Here is a 14,846-nt window from a genome sequence, read left to right as displayed (position 1 = left end):
GGAGGCTGCGCGGCGCAGCGCGCCCACGGGGCCCCGCTTCCCCGCGGGCCCCTCCCGCTTCCTTTCTGCTGCCGCCGCGGCCCAGCGCGGGGGACAGCGGGGCCCGGCGCGGCTTCGCGCTCCTCTCCAGAGCAGGCCGGTGCCCGCGCTGGTAAACCTGCCACCTGCTTCATTGCCGCTGCTAGAAGCTGCCTCCGGCCAGCCAGGCCCCCGCCCGCCGCTGGCCCACCGCAGCCTCGGTGCGGGCACGCAAGGCCCTCGGCCCCCGCCGCGCGCCCCGCGACGGACCGCGAGTCCTGTGGGGCGCGGGGCGCGCCAGGGAGCCTTCGCGGCTGCAAAGCCAGGGGGTTGTTGTGCTCATTAATACATTAAAGGATTGATAGCATCTTGTGGTTGAAGAACTCGTGAACTGTTGGCCTAGAGCCATTACTGTCAGATACTTCAGTGATGAGTGTGCTGTATTAACTCTAATAACAGCGGATAATGCAACCTTTGTTGTTGTTATTCTTTAGCTTCATTTACAAGAATGTCTCTGTTACAAATCTGAACTCTGTCCGCACTGCCAGTAGCTCACTGTTTGGTTCTCAGTGGACTGTGTTTGAGGCTGAAAAGTGTCTACTCAGCTTCCTTTTTAGGTCGCCCTTCTTTGTCTCCTACTTCCTGTCCATCCCTTTTCTTTCTATTCTTTTCCTTGGAAGTGCTGTCTTTTGTCAACAGTCTTTTGCCTGTATAGCAATGCAAACCGTTTCTCTGTTTTTTGGGTTTTTTTTTTTTTTAGTTAATAGGAAAGTCATCGTTTTAATACTACTTTTTATGGTAACATAAACAAAATCGCTCTGAGAAGAATGGCAGATGTAGCATTCTTCATTGGGGGTTCCCCTGCTGGAATTTGAAGGAAGTGGTCATGAGCACAAAAGGGAGATGCAGTGCTTATTTTAACCTGAATGATTCAATGAAGAATTTGTTAGTAACTGAGTCAGGTTTCTAGTCACTATATATAATAAATACTATGTAAAAGGTTACTAGTTTAGTGTGTGTAATAGGAACATCAGATGTCACGTATCCACTGGAGTCTCATAAGTAAGCATCTTGATAGTTTTTCATAGCTAATACAGATTTCACAAACTGCTTTGGAGAAAAAACCTGTTTTACAGGACCTAAGAAATTCTGCCAGTACTTTAATAGTAATAGCACTATGCATATTTATAATGACCCTCAGCAGAGGCCAACATCTCATTCCTCCCGTGCCTCTAGTGCCCTTCAAAAGCTTTGTAAGTATTATGGATGAAATAGGAAGAAGGAAGTAGAGCATTTAAACTATTTGCCGAAGTTGTGCACTGTCAGTGGCAGGACTGGGAATATAACCCGATTACAAGTCATTTGCTTGAACTCCTTTGGCTCCTGCCAAAACATCTCAATAAAGTTATAATTAGCTGTGACTAGCATTATCGCAAGCTGTAACAGCATTTATCTGCTGCAGAGTCATGTTCAGAAAGGTGCAAAATTCTTGGCTGTCTCCATAGGCATCATCTATAGACATTATGTCTACTGTGACCATTTACAATTGCATGTTCTTTGATCCATGTGAGAGGTTTGTGTTAGGGCTTCAACARCACTACTAGGATGGTGTTTGGAAATTGTATATGTATAACTGGATGATGAGCAGTATTAATTAAAAACAGATTCTGCACTCCTGAAGCCTTTTGTTGGCCTATATATTTGGAAGTGTTTAACTGAATAATGGAAATTCGAGGTCATGCAGTTTCTCTCTCATGAGATACAGATACAATGCTCCTGATTGTACTTTATGAGTCTTCCGTCCAATCTAAATTTAAATGTTAAATTATCTGCTCTCTTGGGAGGTTGTGTGGCAGAGATTCTGTTGTGTATGGTGTTCTTAGTGGCTCATAAAATTTATCTCTAATTCATCTTGTTTCTTGGAGGTAGCCCTTTTAGCCTCACTTTCCTACCTACTATGGTATTTAAATACTTCAGATATTGTGTGCCACAGTGTTACTGTGTTTGGCTTCTGGTCTGTAGTCATTGGTCAGTTAAGCTATACTGTTTTTGAGAAACACCTTGAAAATCAATCCCAGTGTGATTTCCTGTCTTCCTTTTTTGCCCCTCCAGGCTTCTTTTTTTTACTTTTTTTGTAATTGGTTGTGTGGAATTAAATGTGATATTCAGGAAGAATACCTTCCTGTTGCATTATGTGATGCTTATGCAGGTGACACACACCTTTTCCTTGAGTTTCGAACAGTTTGTAAGCTGATGTAAGAACAGAAAGCAAGCTGTCCGACACTTATTGGTCTATTACTGCTTTTTCAAGATTTTTCTTCCTATCAAGTGCCTGTATTTTGCTTTCTCTGGCAAATATCCATGTTTATTCTGATTTTCTGATTATTTTTCTTCAATCTTTGTTAATTATTCTTGCCTCTATTATATAATCTTCTTCATTCAGGGCAGAAGAGGACTTCAATATTTATATATGTTCAAATATCATTAGAAGCTGTGTGTTTCAGATCAGAGTGAAAGCAGATTCACAGAGGGTTCCCCTAGATACTTATCTGCTAATTATATATTTCACCATTAATGCTTGACTTGTGTTTGCAATACACGGACATCTGTTTTTATGCAGACACTCCTGTGGACTGAATAACTGTCCTAAGAATAAACTTTTGTGATGCCGTATAAAGTGATTGACTAGAACTAAAAACTAACTTTCAATTATTAGTGCTGTTATTTATTTTCATACCTTTTCAGAAACTAGTATCTTTCCCTTTCTTAGGTTCTTCTAGCAGCTGCTTGGGAGAGTTGACAAGAAAGGGTTCCCTATTTTGCAAAAATTATTTAAACTTTAAAGTGTTTTACATTCTGCATTGGACTGTGTTGCCAAGGCTTTTCAAAGTTTTTTGTTAGGTATTGAACTAGCCCATCCCAAAAATAGTTTGATCAAAGGATTTATGTGTATACAGGAAACTGGAATGTATATCTTTACTGTTGAGGCATGTAGGGTTCGAACTACCTTCCATATTGGTGTCTTGCCTTAACCATGAATCTACTGAAGTGTTGGRGGTGATTCTGTTTCTGTTGTTGACATCATTTCTCATCTTATTAATAATCTGTCACTGGCCAGACAGAGAGACCTGGATTGTGCCCCAGAGGCTAGGAGTCCTGTAGAGCAGAGAATTGAGGATGGGAGTCTTTTTTCCAGGGAGTGACAAAACTATTGAACCGTTGTTAGTCTGGACTGGATGAGTTTGGCAGACTTTTTTTTGTTTATGTGGCTTCTGTTTTGACTAGGAATTTCATCTTTGAATGTAATGCGTATGTTGTGGAAAGTTTTGCTTTTGACAAATTAAAATTTTTCTGGCAAAAATGCCAATTTGCAGAATTTGATTGGCATTTCTCTTAATTTCTCATTTGCTCTAAGTTGCAATGAACCGTTACAGGTAACTGTCTCTTTTGTGTAGACTCCCTTTATGCTGCTAAGGAATCTTCTAGCTCCTGTCCRCTAATAAAGTTTCCACTTCTTTCCATTTCTTTTAACTGTTTCTTAAGAGTAGCAGAATGTTTTGTAGTAGTGGACCTGATATGATCATGTTGGAAAGAACTGACTTTGGCTAGATAAACTTTCCTTTGAAAAGGTTTGCAAATAGGTTATGGAGAACAGGTGGATATAATTTGCTTGTCTTTCCACAACTGCTTGAAAATGTTCCTTGTAAGGCAGTGCCAAAAGGAAAAAAAGCAAATCATAAAGGAACAAGTTAATGAAATGATATGTGGTTCAATGATAGCAAACAACTGTAAGAAAGGGGTGCCTCTTGAATATGTTTGGAAGAAATGGATGGGCACTTGAGGTTGGTTATAGAAGTTGGATTTTTCTTTTGAAGTTCTTGGCTTATGTCAATTCCATTAGCTCTCTGGAGGTCGAGGTGCATAACAGTGAAGTGCACGGTTGTGAGTAGTGAGCCTTTTTTTTCCCCCTGGGGCAAAAAACAGACATTGTTACCATGCTTACTAAATTGTAAGATTGTGTTCTTGGAGATAGACAAAGTAGTTAGGAGAAGGGGCAAATCAGACAGATGGCTGTGGCTATTTGTAGCGTRTTTTAGAACATTGATTACATGATTCAGAAATGGTTGATATTTTACTGTTTGGCTCTTAGATATGGTATTTTTGTTGAACTAAGTTTCTAGTGAGAATCATTCTGATAGATGGATGATATGAAAAGACTATTTAGAGAAAAGGAAATGGGCAGTGAGTTGCTGAAATTGTTTAAGTCAGAACTCCCAGAGTTGCAGGTGGTTTGGTCACTAAAATGGAGGATAAGATACAATTTGCAGAAGTATTGTATCAGATTTTCAAATACTATGATGTGCCCTGAATCTCTGAGACTCTGTGAAAGACGAATTGGCAGAAGTACTGTATAAGTCTTTGGTAGTATCTGCTTTATGAAGAGAAATGTTTTACAAATAAAGCAGTGGTTAGTGTCAAATTCCTCTCCATCCCAAAAGAACAATATTTTCAGCTCTGTTGTTTTAAATCCATCAGATAATTCAAAAGAAAGGTTGTTGGATTCAGTCATGGATTGATCGCTAGACTAAGAGATCTTTAGCTGGGAAAGATGTTACTAAATGGATCTCAGTAAACAGCAGATATCCTTTCTCTTGACAATTTTTTTAGCAAACTTTCTAGTTGCCAAATTCATGGGAAGCAAAAGAGAAACTGCTGTACCTCTTTCTTCTGTTTACTTATGTGCATGATTGCCAGCTAATCCCCATATTCTCATTGATAAGCTGTCATGAGTTGTCTTATTTAAACCAGGGAACCAGTGGGAGTAAATGTTCAATGACTAAAGGGCCACATTCTAGAAATTTGTAGTTTTTATTGTAAAGTAGAGAAGTAGAATATAAATACAAATTGATGAGACTGGTTCTTTTATTTATTTATTGCATAAATGATCCTAGCTTTTCCCAGCATCAGATTTTCACATTCTTCTCAAATCTGTTAAACCTGTAATTTGGTCAAGTGCATGCAAAAATGTTTCTTAAATGGGCCTAATTCTTTTTAGGAAAGCGTTTCTTTAAATGTGAACGTGGCAGGAACAGACAGAATGTAGCAAATGTTTAAAGTGTTATCTCCAAGTGTTCTTTAAAGCTTTTAAACACTTTTCACAGAAAGTTGTACTCTTTAAAAATCATTCAGAGGGTTTTCTGATTTTTTTTTTTTTTGTGATTTGTTATGGAATTATTGAATTACTACTAAAGTAAAAATGAAAAACTTTGTAACATTTCAGGTGAAAAACTTTATTTTTCCACATCAAGTTAGTATAATATAACAAGTTAGTAAGTTAGTAAAACATCACATTAGTGCATGTTTTTAATTCAAATTGATATCCCTATGTGTTACTTAAACTGTACACCTCATTTTTCTATTGAAGTTCTTGGCTCATGTCAGTTCCATTGCATAAGGGGGTAAATAACTTTGTACTGTTTGAACAAGAAGTTGCGAATGTAACTCAGCCTTTATCTATGTTTCAGTAGACACTGAATTTATTTACTAATTCTAGAACAGGCTGTGTGTAAAATTCCCAAAGGAAGATCACGTGCATCTTAAGAGACTTTTGGTTCATCTTAATTTAATGCTAAAAGAAGTCYATACAAATGTCAAGTCTCAACTGAAATTGATCTCTGTACACAGTTCTGTAAGTGAGAAAATAGATAGATATTGGTAAGCAACCAACTTGCATATTTAGCTTCACAAGGCTGCCAGGCCTTGTCAAGTCCTTATTCTAAGTTTCTTAGCTGAAGAGTGCCAGGAGCTGACTTAGAAATAGGTGAAGGATTGTACAATGTTTGGTTTTAAAATGCTGAGAAATGTTTAGATACTTGATATGGATCTTTTGAATCAGTGTAGGGTGTTCAGGATCCAAGACAATATCCTAGAAATAAAAATATTCTGAAATGTGAAAACAAAGGTTTACTTTGTTATAGTCACCTCCTCGGTATGTTCTGTAGTTCGATTAATCTAGATGTCATTTTCCTATTTGAAAAGAGTTTATGGATGCTAACTAATACGTATTCAGAATAACCTTTCTGGTGACAAAGAAGAGTAATTAAAGATTGTAAGTGGAAAGATTGCCTTTTTCTACTCTTAGCCTGTGATATGTTTCCCTTTAGGGCAGTCGCCTAGGGTAGGATTGCAAAAGCATCAGAACAAAAATGGCATCAATTCCATGCTTGTAAACAGGAGGTGAGAACAGAATCAGCTATTTGTGCATCTATTTCACTTGATGCTCTAGTCACTTCAGGGCTGTGGGGTGTGCTTGAATATAAGGAGTAGCTGCTCTGCCTGTAGGAGTGAAAAACAGTAGTGTGCTGTTGCCTTTGCAAATGCTTACATAGTTAAGTCTGGTTCACTCCACTTTTCATTAGCTAAGCCACTGCCATTTTTCTTCAGATTTGTTCTCCCTTGTCTTGCTGTACCCCAAGTAATTCATTCAGCTGGTGAACTTCCATCGTTTTAGTTTAAATGTGGACCACAAGCCACTTACCAGTCCTAGTGCTGACTGCTGTTGCCATCTCTACATTCCTCTGTGTGGCATCTTGTACAGTAGATGGAAAAGAATTATATTTGAACTTTTGCAGTTTGGACTTCAGCTCATAATATGCTGTGATTTTGTGACATGTTGTTGCAGTGTTGCCTATAAAATCATATCATGTTTAAAACTTACTCTCTTTTTGTCCTTACATCAATCTGCATGGAGAATGCTCCTGGCACTCAAAAAACAAACAAACAAACAAAAAAAATGCGCACCACTTAAGCAAATGTATTACATAAATGATTGAAAGACTAAAGAGAATTTGTCTTATGAAGAATGATTAAATAAGCTGAATATGTATTACTTGGCTAACTTGACAATCATTTTAATGTTTGAAGCTGTTAGAATAGTGAAAGGTACTACTGAAGACTGGGTAAAACATAGACTGTCTTTCTGGGAAGAGATCTACCTAGTAAAACACTAAATTACAGAAAGGAAAGTCTTCCTGTTGGTTGAGATATTTAAATTACTAATCAAGGTATTGCTAGGTATAAATTACTAAACTGTTTTTGGCTCTGGATGATCTATCTGAAATTTTACGTTCCTGGTCTCTTTGAAAAAATTGTTTGGAAACAATATGATATCATTGAATTTAAGGAAATAGCTTTCTCAACTTTTTTTTTTTTTTTTTAAACAGTAAACTAAATGTTTGATCTCTTTTATATGGTTCGGCTTTTTAAGTGCTTAGGACTGATGCCGGTTTTGAGGCATCTCTGAGAAATTCAGCAAAAATAATTTACCAGTAGCTGATTGTGCTATTTGTTAGTCCCATAAGGCAGCATCCTCCAGTTTGAGCATGCTGGTGATAAACTGGACTAAGCGCTGGGCTGAGCGTGTGTGACGCTAGGTGCTCTTCCTGCTGCACAGCAGTGTGGGCTTCCTGTGCGACACTTCTCCCTCGTGTCCTGTCCCGGCAGGAGGCTGGAATGGAAAAAGCCATCAGTGGCACCGCCACCCTCTTTGTGGCCGGGGCTGCTCCGTAGGCTGCCTGTCAGACCCCTTTGATCTGCAGCACATTTAAAATCTTGAAATACGGGGCAAAAAGTTTGTTTTAGTGTGATGATAATTTAGTAGTTCAGGCTTAAATGGCCYACATAATCATCTGTGTTCTCCATGATGGGTGCAGTTCAGAATTCAGTACATATGGCTCGTTTCAGCCTATGGCCCTATCTCAGTTTTGTGTAATGTTATGAATGACTGTAGGCACTCATAAAAGCTGTCTAGCCTCTCTCCTCACAGAGGACTGGGAACTGAAAATCCAAAGGTCATTTATGGGTGTGTGTTTTAATGTTTCTCGAGTGTGGTGCCTGGAAAATTGTTTGCCAGTTGTACTAGGCCATTGATATTTTCCCCTCCCCTACCTAGCTTTTAGGCATACTCGAGTTGTGTGTTTTTTGTTTTTGTTTCTTTGTTTGTTTTCTCTTCCCACCTTCCTCTTCTGCCCTACTCTCTGGGGCATACCGGCACCTATTTGCAAATAAGCTTAATGTGCAGCTCTTCGGTGAGGCAACCATAATGCAAAATACTGAGCACACCTAACAGCCTAACTGAAGCATACAGGTAAATCTTGGTAGACCGGTTGGAACCACTGTTCTAGGCTGATTCATCTGTATCATTGTTTAGTTATTTTAGCTATTTACATACTTTCTGCAATACTTTTCTCAGAGTTTTTTCCTTCCTTCTTTCCCTCCCTCTCTTCCACCCAACTTAAGACCTCATTACTGAGTTACAGGAGCAGTATATACAGAATTGTGTGTCCTAATAATAGTGTTTATTTGGATAAATGACTTCTGTTGACCATCAAGTGCCCATAAATTTGAATAGTGAGGCTTCCTTTAAAATATTCAGAGAAATATTTTAAAGAGAAGAATGGGAATGCTTTTCATAGTTCTTGAGTCTTAATTGAAACATCATCTTTTAAGTTGAAGTAGCTTTAAAAGTCATGAATTGATAGAAGTTAATACTAAACATGAATAATTTGTGACAGCTATAGCATGTTTTCTTTTTAAACATTTTCTGGTAAGGTAAATATATCTTTTAATTTTTTTGCTTTTCTTTGATGGCAAGATGTCACCGTACAAAGGTGTGCAGATATAACATGCTTTTAACATCTGTGTCATTGTGGGTGATGATTCCAGGAAGAGTAAATTTCAGTTTATTTTTTAAAAGTGGTAAAGTCCAGATTTAATTTATAAAGATTCAATTAAATTTTCTGAATATATTTTTATGACTATTAAAAACCTGTTTTAGGAAGGCAACAGCTTTTTAAAAACAGTGCTACCTAAAGTATTGCCTCACTCTTCTTGAAGTGTGCCATCACTTCCCGGTAATGTGACCATCAGAGCCTTTTGGGAAGTCTTTCAAAACTATAATGTTGTTGTATATGAGATCTTTTTTTTCCTTTTTTTTTTTTTTTTTAATTTCACAGTAAATGTGTGGAATAGTTAAGATCCTTACAGTACTGTTAACTTAGGCCCAATTCACGTGAAACTTCCAACTTCTGTTGCAGTTGATAATACAAAAATCTTCAGTGAGATCAAATGAAAAAATCAGGCTGTACAATTGTAGCTGAAATAGATTTCTCCAGGCATCCTAATATTCTTTTCCTCTCAAATCTCTTGGTTTTAATTTCACAGCTTTAGCTGTAATGCAGTAACTTCTAGCGTTTAATTTGGAATCAACTGGAGGTTAAAGCCACCTTGATTTTTCGCTGCTGAGCCAGCAGGGCCCGAGCACTTTATAGACACTAGGTACCCCACCCATAAGGCAAGGAACAGTATGTGTTTTTTGCATGATCCCCATAGGCTGCTTAGATTTGTGATGACTAGCTCACAAGTTTGATGCATTTAACCTTCTTAGCTAGACGATCAGTTGTCACAAAATCTGTTTTTTGGGCATATTTGTGAATTCTTGAAATTTTTGGTAAACCTTCCCAGGAGTGGCCAAAGCACGAGTGTAAAGCAGCCTTACAGATTATTCAAAACTAAAGTGTTCCTCCTTTGGTCTCTGATTGTGTCAGGTAGTTCACACTTACTGTTTGACTTGCAGTAAAGCTGTCGTAGTGGGAAGCTGTCCGTGCAGTCTAAATTTATTAATAAAATTTTATGACTTGCAGTGGAATTGTAAGCAAACGCTAGGTGTACACTTGTACTTTACATCATGTTAACACTCTGACCTCTTACATTTTAAATGTTTGCACAGACATTTATCTGGGCATCGGCCAAATATTTTGATTTCTAGGTTCAGAGATGATAAATTTAGGATTATTTCTAAATTATTTTTGAGACTTATAAATGCTGTCATTTGTCATTTTCAATATATAAATTCAGTACATTAATATATAACCGAAAATTGAAAAAATGTAATTGTTTCATTTATGGTATAAATATTCAGGTTCCTCTGCACATTTTCAGTTAATTGCCAAACATGGCAAAGAATGAAATACACTTTTGATGTAGACTGTTACAATATTGTGGTTGATGTAAGATTTCGGTTATTATCTTAATGCTGTCCTCATGTGCATTATAATTTAATCTTAGTATTATTAAGAATTTTTTTAATAGTGACATAAAACTCTGAGCCTACATACATAATTATGTTTTGTTGTCCACTGAGGCTTACATAATTGTAATTACTGAGTACTTGTATAAATGGAGGATAAGGGTTGCTAATGTCCTGTGAGAAAGAGGAGGAGCAGTCCCCTTATTTTTGTGTTTTATGAAAATAACAAAATGAAAGCATTCACATTTTCAGAGCCAGAATCACTGAAAAATAGTGGGTGTTGGACATAAGTGTTCTCCTCTAAGAGGAGCATGGGCAAACTGTGCTAGAAACTTCACAGGCTCCATGGAGAGGGCATAAATTGTTCTCGAGCCCTGTGGAGCACTTGTCTATTTCTTGACTTGCCAATAAAACTACTGCTCTGTAAAGCATATAGTAACCTTGAAAGATCCTGACGATAAGCTTGTGTAGGACTGGACAGACAACTCTTGCATCATTAATTTCAGTCTGCTGTTGCTGCTGCATACTTTTTGAGTAACAAATACAAGGAATTCTTGGAAGTCTAGCAACAAGAAAAATTGCAAGATGTCAGTAACATCATTGGCATATCGCTGAAGATGAAAGATGTCCAAACATCACTTAATATTTCTTCCAGTTGTCTTCCTTCCTGTATAATATATATAATGTTATATATTGTATTTTTTTATTTATATAYATATATATATATATATATATATATATAGTGTTCTTGTGGCCCCAAGGAGATACAAGACAATCCTATTCCTTCATGCTGAATCTTAGGATAGAGATGATTTTTCTCCAGAGGTAGAGTTAGGAACATTATTTTCATTATTTTACATGTGTAAGAACTTTCTGATAATAGTTTTAACTTTTGGTTCTCATATGTTTAGTCAAACCAGACGGAGAACCAGGCTTTCCCTATATTAGAAGCCTGCAGTGAATGACTGCTCGTTTCAGCATCAAGGGGGTGTATACTAGTCCTATTTAATCAAGTGCATTTCTGTCTCTCATAAAAGTAAGTTGTAAAGACGACTAAGAAGTTGCATTTTGTCCTTTGTCTAGGCTGCTAGCAATGGGAGAAGAGTTTAAGCTCAGTTGTTCTCGTGAAAATGCCAGAACTTTGCTAGTTGTTCGTTTTTGCCCTTTGGTGAGACTGGCGCATGAGCCAGGCCCTTGCTGGCTGTCACTGCCAAGCTGCCAGAGAGAAATAAGTCCTTCCAGTGTGTGCAGTCAGTTCTGTCTTAGCTAGAAATTGCTTGCAGACAGCAGGTCTCATCGTAGATCATTTTAGCTTGTGTCCTAATGTCATCGGATGATCTTTTACATTCCAGGATTTACATAACATTCTGCTTTTTTTTTTTTTTTCCCAGCATGCTTTGATGTTATCTCACTTTCTTGGTTAGAAGGGCACTTGTTTCTTTCTACTGGGCCTGTCTGGAGACAGGGGCAGAAAAATTACCTAGTGTAAGCRTTGTAATCTGGGTGTCTGTAGAGCTGTTACAAAGTCAGTAGTATTGGCTTTGAGTATTTGTCTTGTTACTGAGAGGAATAGTGACCTTGTTAAATTGAAATGCTTCTTGCACAGTTAAATTTTTCAGTGTAGGAAGTAATGGCTCCAAAACCAGCACTGTGTTTCCCTATGCCCGAGTATAAAATGAGCATTAGAATTCAGTTGCAGTTTTTGTTCATCCCAGTTTGAGTGTTAAGTGGGGAGAAGCTCGATGCCAGGGTGACAAAGGCCCTTTAAAAGACAAATTCCTTTGATTCCTTTGATTCAGCTGAGGTTGTTCTGGAAGCCAAATACATTTCCACAAATGAAGGTGAAGACTGACTTCATTGGAGGGCAGCCAGGGTTTTTCACTTGCCCTGAACTGGCTGCTGTAGTTGGTGACTGGTAGTTAAGGATTTTTCAGGTATCTCATTACTGGCAGTATTTGAGCAGTGCAATTACTTTAGTTGGTATCATGTTTTAGAGCAGCTGCTATAGGTGGTCACTTGCAAATGACCTGTTGGAGTGAGATTCATCTGGCCTGATATCCAAAGTTCAACTGAGTTAGTTTGTGTGCTTTCCATTTATAGTTGCTGGAGAGGAAATGGCATTTATAGATGCTATTCTCCTCATCTTTGGGTAAAAATCTAAAATCAAATGAATTGTTCTTTAGAGGTATCTGTCTGTCTCTGTTGACTTTAAAAGACATCTGGTGACTATTCTCAAGAATATGGCAGATGAGGAAAGGATACTGCCATTTGTTTCTCACAAGCTTTCCCTAAGAGGCTGGTGCAGACTGTAGTATCTGCAGAAAACACCAAGCTTGCTTCTAGAGCTGCAATCTCAAAATGTGAGTTTATATGAATGAAAAGTTTACTGGTCTTCACATTCAACATCTGATGTTCTAGACCAGCAGTCTTTTATCCTGTTGATGCTTCTCAAGAAATAGGGTAGATACTTTTAGAGACTGATCTACAAAGGTGACAGAAAGCTGCCGATACTGAAAATGGCAGGCAGCTTGCAATACCGGTGAGGCTGAGAGGTGAAGTGGTGACAGCCCATAGGTATTTTTGTCTAAATGTGGATTTCATGAGTTGTGAAAGCACAAGGACCCACGTTTTTCTAATGGACTTGATTTAAGCATCAAGTACAAAGGCAGGTAGTTCTGCCTTTATGATTGAGTATCTTGCATGTATCATCATTTTCTATTTAAAGGAGATTTTTCGAAGGCAACGAATTACTTATTTTCTACTGAAAGTCAAGAAAGGTTAGGTGTCTGTCTTCCCCTGGGCTTCTGCTTACCTCTATGCCATTTCTCTCCTCTTTCCCCTGACCAAAATACCTTTCCCTGTTTTCCCTTTTTTTCCTCGCTATTTCTGGAGAGCTTTCTTTAACCAATTTCAGTAAGTATTACAATGAATGCTTGGCAGTCTGTTACAAACTGTTTTTTATTTTTAGCTCAGCTTGCTGTACTTCAGTTCTTTTACTAGTATCATGTATCTAATTTATCTATAGAACAGTACACTAATGATACACTACTTTAGTTAGTAAGCAGAACTACTTTACCATCTTCTCCCTGCATATTGGTGGTAAATGCTTTTGTCTGCTGAAGTTTTTTGTATGCTTATTATATCTATTCCTTATCCTTGATTGAATGTTTAGAGAATAAATGAACACCGTCCAACTCAAATTGCTGCATTTCTTTATCCTTATATTATTTTTGGATCTGTAATGAGCAAACAGTTTAAGCGTTTAATGTTTATGAAAACAACTGCTTCTGGACTTTGTAAATCAAACAAAAACAACTCATGAAAGAAATAACACTTATGAGCTATGTGCAATGGTTTTGAGGAAACAGTTTGTTACCTTCTGAGTTTTTCTAAGTCGAATACTGTCTTTTGCAGGCCCAGATTGCCTTCCTTCAGGGCGAAAGGAAGGGACAAGAAAATCTGAAGAAGGATCTAGTGCGGAGAATCAAAATGCTGGAATATGCGCTTAAGCAAGAAAGGTACAACTGCTTTAGTAATGAGTTCACCATGCAGAAATTCTGAAAATGGATACTTTTGCTTTTATATTTAATAAAAACAAATATTTCTTCTGTGTACATTTAGATCTCAAATTGACAACAATTTAAATGGGAATTGTTACACTAAATAAAGCTAATTGTCTGAATGTTCTGTATTCTGGTGAAACAATAGCTAACATAATATGGTTCCCAAAAATGTATTTAAAAAAACCCAAACTGTTTAGCAGTGATGAATATTTTCTTTCAGTTAGGTGATTCCACCTAACTGTATAGTTTATACCCCAGATTTACCATGTATTCTCCCTTTGTTCGAAGTGCTAGCTTTGTTTAATAATATCTAATAGCTGAAACTGTCTTGAGTATAGTAATTACTAGTTTTTAATCTTGCTAAGTTTTTACCCTTTTCTGTATGATAGACAGTACAGGAATATCTTCTGGAGGCTACCTGTGTGAGGAAGGAGTTGTGTTTTATCAGTTATTTGAATATCTGTTTCTTAGTTCATAGGAATTTCAGCAGAAGTTTCCAGCCTACTACTTTACTGTTTTAGTCTTATGCAAACTCTCTTATTCTCAACTTTAAGCCAACCCCCCCCCCCTTTTTTTCCCCCCCCTATACAATGTTTCCAAAAGTCTTTCTGTTCGCCTGATCTATTTTAGGGCTGGGTTTCTCGTAAAATGTCTTTTAAAAATGCTTGACTAAAGAATATATTCATAAAACTATTGCAAAGCAACCATTACTTATGTACCATTTTTCCCATCAGATAATCCCTACTTCTTTTAGATAAAATAGTAATTAAATTTAAAGTCTTTTAAATATTTTGTATTACTAGAAATAGCATGGGAGATGTACAGTAATGAAGAATAGGGTATTGCTGCTAGAGAATTAAAAAAGGACTCTTAACAGTCCTGTATCTCATCACTGTATTGTATTGTCTTTAGGTTTGGTCATCTTATATGGGTTACTTTGGCACCTGAGACATGCCTTACCCCATCCAAGTTGGCTCTTTCCAGCAGCTACCRCTTCAGCCCACTAGCATGGAGCTGCACCCGTTTTTCTGGATGGCAGTAGCCTCAGGGCTCCAGCATCCTTGCTTTCCCTTCAGGGGGCTGTCAGATGAACACCTAAGGCAGATACCCTTCTTGCCCAGGCATTGTTATGGCACTGATTTTATATCAAATAGCATAGGGAAATACAGAATGTATGC

The 14,846-nt window shown here is 37.7% G+C and overlaps 1 protein-coding gene across 4 annotated transcripts in view; it reads left to right on the top strand.

The window, feature by feature from the left end:
* The window catches only part of STRN (striatin), a 73,741-nt gene that overhangs the window by 735 nt on the left and 58,160 nt on the right, over positions 1–14,846 (top strand). For all 4 annotated transcript variants that reach the window (XM_026081173.1, XM_026081172.1, XM_026081171.1 and 1 more), the window contains exon 2: positions 13,520–13,623. In XM_026081173.1, the coding sequence (XP_025936958.1) occupies positions 13,595–13,623 (29 nt within the window). In that variant the 5' untranslated portion in view covers positions 13,520–13,594. The remainder of the gene's footprint in view (positions 1–13,519; positions 13,624–14,846) is intronic.

The sequence above is a fragment of the Apteryx rowi genome, unplaced genomic scaffold (genome assembly GCF_003343035.1).
Source record: "Apteryx rowi isolate R43461 unplaced genomic scaffold, aptRow1 scaffold_54, whole genome shotgun sequence".
Classification (NCBI taxonomy): domain Eukaryota; kingdom Metazoa; phylum Chordata; class Aves; order Apterygiformes; family Apterygidae; genus Apteryx; species Apteryx rowi.
Note: the sequence above shows the minus strand (reverse complement) of the source record. Positions and strands in the feature narration are given on the sequence as shown.